Source organism: Anthonomus grandis, chromosome 6 (genome assembly GCF_022605725.1).
Source record: "Anthonomus grandis grandis chromosome 6, icAntGran1.3, whole genome shotgun sequence".
NCBI lineage: Eukaryota > Metazoa > Arthropoda > Insecta > Coleoptera > Curculionidae > Anthonomus > Anthonomus grandis.
The window spans coordinates 29,071,729-29,080,225 of record NC_065551.1 but is presented as its reverse complement, the minus strand read 5'-3'; the positions used below and the strand labels follow the sequence as shown (position 1 = coordinate 29,080,225).

General features: G+C 31.3%; 1 protein-coding gene and 1 long non-coding RNA gene across 2 annotated transcripts; both read right to left on the bottom strand.

The window, feature by feature from the left end:
• Positions 1–4,542: 4,542 nt before the first annotated feature.
• On the bottom strand, positions 4,543–8,271 carry LOC126737376 (N-alpha-acetyltransferase 20). Its single transcript, XM_050442257.1, has 5 exons — positions 8,097–8,271; positions 5,312–5,427; positions 5,125–5,254; positions 4,907–5,043; positions 4,543–4,774 (listed from the first exon to the last, which is right to left on the bottom strand). The coding sequence occupies exons 1-5, from the start codon at positions 8,147–8,149 to the stop codon at positions 4,689–4,691; spliced, it is 522 nt and encodes a 173-aa protein (XP_050298214.1). The 5' UTR covers positions 8,150–8,271; the 3' UTR covers positions 4,543–4,688.
• Positions 7,083–7,796, bottom strand: LOC126737377 (uncharacterized). The gene is made up of 2 exons (XR_007661009.1): positions 7,454–7,796; positions 7,083–7,411 (listed from the first exon to the last, which is right to left on the bottom strand). It is a non-coding gene; the product is annotated as an uncharacterized LOC126737377 (long non-coding RNA).
• Positions 8,272–8,497: the final 226 nt, after the last annotated feature.

The following is an 8,497-nucleotide window of genomic DNA, read 5'->3' as shown; positions in this document are numbered from 1 at the left end:
AAACCGGTATAAATGGGCAAACACTTTGATGCTTGGCGGTGTTTTCGGCAAAACACTCTAATGCAAAGATAACAGAACTTAGTGCCAAATATTGTAATGACCCATCCTTTGTCATTTGAGCATGTCAGAACTACGAGCATTTCTTGGATTGCTAATTTTATGTAGAGTTTTGTAATCTAGAAGGGAAGCTGAAGCATTTTTATGGGATAAAAAAGGACAAGGTACACATATTTTGTGCGACAATGTTACCTAAACGATTTTTATTTTATTTTATTGAAGATTTGACAGCGCAGAAACTAGGGCTGATAGAATCTTGGCAGGAAATAATTCAGTAGCTTCTTTCTTGTTGAGCTGTCTTTGCACGGCTTTCCATATTCTGCTTACTCATGAAAGGGGTATTTTAGATGTATGTCTGGATCGTTTCATGCCTTTTGTAGAGTAGTCTCTTCCAGTTTTTTTTCTTTTCTTAAGTATTCTATGATTTTGTGCATGGTCATTGACGCTCATTTTGTTATAGAATGTTCTTGACGTCTACTGATCATAATAGTTCCTATGCCTGGCTTATGCAAGTGGTTTTTTTTGCATTGATTTTCCCTGAAGGTACAGTTAAAAATGAGATGATTTAGTGTTCCTTTTGTCCACAAATACTGGGATTTTGGGTCTCCTTTGAGATGTATTTTGACATGTTAAGTGTTCTGAAGTGGTGCAGTGCCATGTTTTCATCCTTATGAGTGTAGTGACTTTAGCCCTGTTTGTGTATTTGGCGTTGTTAAACCACTTTTCCTTGTGTGGTGTAGTCTGTATTTGTGGGTAACTGCTACCTTTTCTCTGTTTCCACTTCTCGTAAATCATTATTGATTTTCTTAATTAGTTTAAGGAATCTTGAATGTTGGATTTTATTTGGTTATTCTATGGTGATGTTTTGTCTCTGCAAGTTTGTCTGCTGTCAATTCAGCAGCTATTTCCGATATTTTTGGCTAAATTGTTAAAACCTATAGTACTAGTTAATTATTCCTGTTGCGAATACGCAACTGTCGACGAGATGCTGCTAGCTTTTAGAGGAAAATGTAAATTCCGCATGTACATGAAATCAAAGCCCGCAAAATATAGTTTAAAGATCACGTGTCTTTGCAATGCTAAAACGTACTAGTTTAGATTTCTTAATCCGTGATACTGCTTTTTCTCATGCACCACGATAGATATTACGGTTAGTGAATCTGGAATACCCGAAATAAGAGAATTTTATAATTCTGCTAAATCTGGTATTGATAGTTTAGAACAGAAATGTGCTGCAACAGAAGAAGTCATAGATCTCGAGGATAAATTCTTATAATATTTTTTAAACTGGGTAACTTAGATGATAAAAACACAGAAAGAAGATTTAATATCATCTTAGGAGAAGCTTAAAAGAACATTACTTAAAATACAGAGTTTTCGTAACATGAACTAAAAGCAACGATTGCCAAAGTCTTAGTCTGTTTCTTTTTAGTCCAAGCTTTAGCTCCATACCCTGGAAAAAGAACAAGGTGTTCTTTTTGTTTACCCTCCAAAAACAGAAAACATCTGAGAAAGTGTTTTACTTGTTCCAAACAGTCTGCAAACAGCATTCGGTCCAAAAAGTTATCTGTAATTCTTGAAATATAACCGAAATGCAAGCTAGAAATACATCATTGTTATTTTTTAACTAAATGGATTAATCGTCTTTTTATTCCTTTCAGGGAGTCAAGTGATGATAAGTAAACATGCGACAACTTCCAAAGACAAATGCCATTTTAGTATAATCCTTACTTAATGAAGAGTGTATATTTTTTTGCCTGACTTTTCTGAATATTTTTTAAATTTTGTTATAATGTGTATATTTGTTTAATCATATTAAGTGAAAATTTAAAAAGTTTAAATGCTTATAAAAAAAAAAGTATTGAGACGACTTAGTGTGGGGTCAGCGGCGACTCCACAACACCTCTTACGTCATAAGAAAAAACGATACAAGTTAAAAATGCCTGGGCGCTTTCTTATGTATGATACCCTCTTGATAAACGTAGAACTTGGCTTCATGTTTTAGCTAAATTATTGCCAAAAATAGGTAAATTTAAATGCAGCTAAATTCATGCCAAAAATATTAATAGAAAGCTGTCTTAAATAAGTTAAGAGTTACTTGTACTGGAACCATAATCAAATGTTATTACGATATCGTTATATTATCGGGATTTTGGGAAATTTCACTGCATAGTTTAAGTTCGTTATAAAATTTCTTAGATCTGCGTTTATGCACCATTCAATCCTAGTTCTTCAGATTTGCAGCAGGTATACAGTCGTGGTCCTCTAAAGGAGATGGAAAAACTTTCTTAAAATATTTTGAAGTAAAACTTGATTGACGGTTTTTATGTTTTAAATAAATCATACATAATTTTCACGTTAAGATCATGTTTCTCCTTGGTACAATAATGCGAAATATTCGTAGGGAAGGTCCTCGATCAGGCAAACTATATTTCCTGGAATTGCATTTCCAGAAATACACTTGCCTCTTTTGTCACTAGTGTATTTGCCCTCTACGAGTAACTTAGACGTCGAACTCTAGCAGGTGTAACTGCATGAAGATTAATAAAAACTTGTTTGCACATCAGGATTCGACCAGATGAGATGTTAAAAAGTATTCAAATGTGTAGGTTTTCGGTCTTGGTCTTTTAAGTTTTTGCAACCCATTAACGCTTGTAAATACGCATCTTGCTCATTATTGAGTGCCAAAAGCCGGAAGTTTTGAAATAAATCTGAATGTCCTGACGGTCACCTTGGGAACATCGCTTATAACATTTTAACTCTCATCTACAATAAAGAAACGTATCGTAAAATCCGTAATAACTTACCCGCAGTTTTCACCTTGTTCTTTTGCAGAAACTACAGCATTAATATATTTTTCACCCTTTAGTCTAGCAGATTTTATTATTCACCCTTATATAACTTTTTCCTTTGCTGTATTAAAATAATCGGAGCACTACCAAAATCACTTTCACTTGTACGCCTAAGAAAGAACACGTTCATCGACTTGTGTTGTTGAGAATAAAATCGTGTTATGACAAGTGATGTTATTATATGGAACCCTTGAATATTGAGTGATATGGTATAAAATGTCGAGTGACTGATCAACATCAACAGAACTGGTTAAATCATGGAATATCACCAACCAAGGCTTGGCCTTCCTAGAAAGCCTGTCTGGACGTGTGAATAGGAAACCTTGTAGTGGGCGTCATCTTGTTAAACACAAAAGAAAAGGTCGATATTTAGCCAATTTTGTTCGATTTAATAGAAACATCACAGTCACAGTGGTAAGAATATATTTCAGAAGAACGAACGGAAGATTCAATTCTAGGCTTACAATTCGACGAAGGCTGGGTGGTACCAATTGGCGATCAAAGAGACCTTTAAGAGTGCCGAGACGTACTAGAGCACATAAAGCTGTTGAGTTAGCATGGGGTCGTAATCATAGAAAAAGTCTTTTACCCCAATGGAGAAATGACCTTTTTTCAAATGGGTCCCAATTTGGATTGACAAGTGATTTTATGAGGGTATGCAGAAAGTGAGGACGTGCAGCACGTTAGTCTTTCCTCAAGAAGTGGTTCCTTATCAAAGAGAGACAGTTATGCTTAAGGGGAGCATCATGCATGGTTATAGTACTCCACTCGCGTTTTTGTTTTAGAAAATGACATAAGCTTAATTGTTCTAGCTCATTTTGTGTTAGATGAAGCCAATGTTCAGCGCATGAACTGGCCAGAAGAATTACCGGACTATGAATCCGATTGAGCACCTATTAATTCCGGTTTTTTTCCGAAGTCGATTTTCTGTTAAATAAGGAGTTTTGATGAATTGATTTTTGGCACTTAATTTGGGTTTATAATATGTTTCATCATCCAACACTTTTGTACACAAAAAACATATGAATAACCTGTTAAAAAATATCCTATTTTATGATTTACACTTCCTCTTTCGAAGAAATTTGGGAAACCAAGTTTTTTGATGCTGTGTGTCCAATATACTACCCCAAGAAATTTTATTATAATCTAAAAAGCAAAGACCAACAGTTTTAAAAAAATTGAGGCAGCACATGACATGTCTAACTAAACATGTCAACTATGTTCGAATAATATTTAGCCTTCCTGTAATTAAAAAATAAAGGATTCTCTGCAATTGTGTGACGTACTAAGGGTTCGTCAAATCCTCTTATAAAATGTTCAATAAATTATATATAAAAGATATGTTTTGCCTTATCATTTTTAATATTTCTTTAAAAATATAAACACAAAACAAATGTATGCAGAAATATATGCTGTTGACCCATTTGAGCAAGACAATTTGTGTTTTTTGAATGCTTTCATCTTCATCAAATTGTCAGGTTAGCGTATAGACTAGCAAGTTCTTCATATTTTGGCGATTATATTACGACCAGTTTAACTGTAGCCCGTGAAAAAAGAAGAAATATTAAAATCCCCGAATAATAAATCTATTAAAAAGTTTAAAACATTCTGAAGTAGAGATAGAAATAAACGATTTTAAAAATATGCCAGCAATTATATTTTTTTTGAAGAATATAAACTTATTAAAGTTACGAAAAAGTATATAATCTTCTAATCAGCATAGATCAAAAAATCCTATGAAAATTAAATAATTTAATTATTTCAAATGTCGTTAGTGTATCAGTCAACTTCTTCTGGGCGAACAGGATGTGAAAGAGGAACAACAGATTTCTGAGTCACATCTCTCGATAAAGCTTTTCGCATATCTAAAAACAGAAAATAAAATCTTTTTAATTTAAATAAAAATCAATTTAGTTATTATTAAGAAACTGATGATTTGTTTGCAAAATTTAATGTAAGCCTATTATAATAAATGAAGTTTATATCATAATCGTTACCATAGGCGTCCTCATCTGGATCTCCAGAATAATATTCCAGTACCGTTCTATACACAATGTATCCTAGATTGGTATACATATTTATTGCAACTTTGTTGCTTACTCTTACAAAAAGATCTACAAAATAGGCACGTTTTCTAAAAAGAAAATTGTCAATCCAATTACGATAAAATAATATGAAATTATTGTTAGTGCCTATAGATGAAGGGATGACTTACCTTTCAGATACTTCTTCCAAGAAATTCATGAGTGCGGCTGCCAATCCAAGTCTTCTGAAATCTGGAGACACTGTTAAAGCCGTGACGTGGCCATGCCAGTTTTCTCCAACTCCCTCTGCCTTTCCCATAACTAAAAATTGTTAATAAATTTAGTGGTAAATATATTTTTTTTTAAATAAATATTAACTGTATCCCATGATTTCCCCGCTAGGTGATTCTGCAACTTGGAAATATTCAGGCCAATGTGCCAAATATTGCATATAAAATGACAAGCCATAGGTTTCAGTCAATGGGTCCAAATTTCTGTAAGGAAAAGTAAAGTCCGTAGTAAGTGATGATGTTAATAATTATGATGATCAAGAGAATCATCCATGTAATTATTAAATATTCGTTATAAATAGGGTTAATGATATTTAATTTTGTACCTCTATTGAGACACAAAATTCAAAAGATTTTTTTCATTCCAATTTCTTAACTGATGAATATAATAAAGTAATGACAAATACTTTTTAAATTTTATACTATGAACCAGACTGAAAAATGGTATTTCTTATCTAAAAATTTAAATAGAAGCAAATTTTAGTAAGAATATAAGAAATGAGCTGGTTTTGGACATTTAGAGATATAACAGTGATTATTTAGTGACATTATTAATTTGTTTACCAACCGTAATGAACCGACCATATTTATGCCTATTGATTCTTTTATTTAATGAAATATATCAGGCAAATTATTTATTTGATTCGGTTATCACATCCCAGACAAGTAATAGTGAAGAAAATATGAAAAAAAAGGACATTAGAGAATGGAACAATAGCTGACTTAATAAGTTTTAAGAAAAAATTATATTCGCAGTACATTATAAAATTGTTTCCTTACTTTGAGACTTTTAAACATAAAAAGGCAATGTGTTTATATAGCAAGAATAAATTCATTTTTAAGTATATAAATTATAAAAATCTCATTATTAGTTGCAGATCATTATTGTCGGATTCTCTACAACCTTACTTAGAATAGATATTCAATTATTGTGTAAATACTTTTTCTATTTTTTTAATCTTAGAAATATCTTCAATAATGGTGCCTATATACTCAGTTTTTAGCTTATGAGGTGCTCAAAAAAGTAAAAACTTGCAGTTTAAATTTTATCACCTCAGGTTGTACTGAACAAAATGGGCCTTAGTGAGAGCTTTACTGCATAGGAATGAAAAGTAATTTAATAATTAAAATTTGTGGACATATTTTATTAATTCTCAGATAGATATTTAAATAAGAAGTTTTCAAATCAGTGTCAAGAAAGTCTATAATGAAATCCAAAAGTGTCTATCTTATAGTTATTTTGTTAGTACAGGCACTAGATGTCTGATGATGCTTAAAGCAAAACATATTATCTAATAGTTTAACTCTATGATAAACTTTCTTGCCTCTAAGATTTTGTGCTTAGATAGAATAAATATCCAAGGGTTAAATTTTGATGTAACATTGGTGTAAGGTTTAATTTTATATAACTGTCATTTTATGAGCTTTGGTAATTAGGTAATGGAGTATTAAATTATACTTATGTGTAGATGTAAAGTGCATTGATGATAAAAGCAACTTAGTGTTCAAGTTTTATAGCTAACCATAGATTTCACCATGACTTTTGTGACCAATGCTGTACTTCAGTAGAATAACATTTATCCTTAAATGGTATAAATAGGATATTTCCAGCCCATCGAAATGGCTGACTCAACTAGATAAAAATAAACAGTTTTTACTATTTTTTTATTTTATGTATCTAAGCAGCCATAACCAAAAATGCAATACATTTAATTATAATAAAGGTCTGTTTGTGAAACATGGTTGACTTCCTTCGACTCAAGACATATTTAGGTTAGTTACACTGCAGATACTGGACAAAACCTAATATTGAGGAGTAACAAATATAAGTTCAAATAACAAACAAAACAGTAATAACATGCAAAACAATAGCACAATCTATTTATTTTTTTATGCATTTTTATAATGGCATAATCATATCATGGAAACTGTAAGAACATAAATGAGGATATACTAAGGTACTAGACAAAAATTAATAAATAATAACAATAAAAGTCTAGCCAGTTTATGATGGAAATATTATCAAGTCAATCATAAACAAACAACAGAAATAACTAAAATAGGATCAAGGACATAAAAAATTGCATATTATGTCTATTAGTTGTATGTCCACTCTCAACCAAGGTATGAAGTTGCCTTCTGGGGTGACATTGCATCATAAATATATACAACCTTAAAACAAGAGAAACTTGAAAGCAAAAATTTAAAGCCAGTAAAATTTTAACACTACCATCAACTTATTTTCTGGAGGCTTTAATTTGTGTCAAGGAAAATCCTGACTTTATTCTGAGAGTACCGAAGAATACATCACCAGATATAAACATGTTTTAAGAAACATTAAGTGCAATTTTAGTTTCATTCAAAGAAATGTTCAGTTTAATCTCATGCAAATTTTCAACAAGCTACCTTTAGAAGTATGGTCTCTAGAAAAAAAACTTTTAGGTTGTTTTTGACAGTACAACCTAATTTTAGTTTTTTTACATATATTTAGTTGTATGATGTCAACTAGGTATATCTGTAGTTTCTGGGACAAATAAAGATTTTTTATTCAATTGATCTGATATAGACCCTGTTGGTCAAACAAGCTTATTCGGAACAGGTGAGTATGAAGTCATCAATAAATGAAAAAAGAAAATATACAGTTTGAATTTTATTACATAAACTCCTGGTTAGTACTGATTAAAATGTGCTCTACTTGATTGATAAATGATTTGATTTAAATACATCTCTGAATTGATTTCTAAAGTTATAATATAGGAACTGTACAAAAAATAGGATAATAGTAGAACCATGATGTGTAACATGAATAAAGCAACAAAAGCAAGATCAAGCCAGTTTATCATAGAAAAATTGGTAAATTATAACATACTTACACGTTATTAAAACGATACATATCATCACAAACAAAAGGCCGTAAAGTAGTCATGGCGAATACGTTATACTGCAATAAATAATTTAGTTGTTTTTTCAGTATATTTTAATTTTCAACCCACTCTCCAAACTAAAAATAAAAATAATGCTCACATAAAAAAATGAGGTTATGTTTTTATTTGGTTGTTGGATAAATGTTGGTTAGTGCCATAAACTTTATCATTGGAAAAGCACAAATTGGCAACGGTGGATTTGAATGGAGGAAGCATTTTTTTAGCATGAGGTTTAAATTATATATATACAATTTAACCAATAAATTTAGGTTAATAATCGGTTAATATAAATCAAATGGAACATTGTTGGATAGTCTGGCAACCTGGTCAGTTCTCCCTCCATTTTTCAT

Coding starts and splice junctions, on each gene's coding strand:
- LOC126737376 (XM_050442257.1), bottom strand. CDS start 8,149: ATGACTACTTTACGGCCTTTTGTTTGTGATGATATGTATCGTTTTAAT. Junction 5,255..5,311: donor CGGGGAAATCATGGGATACA/GTTAATATTTAT, acceptor AACAATTTTTAG/TTATGGGAAAGGCAGAGGGA. Junction 4,775..4,906: donor TCCAGATGAGGACGCCTATG/GTAACGATTATG, acceptor TTCTGTTTTTAG/ATATGCGAAAAGCTTTATCG.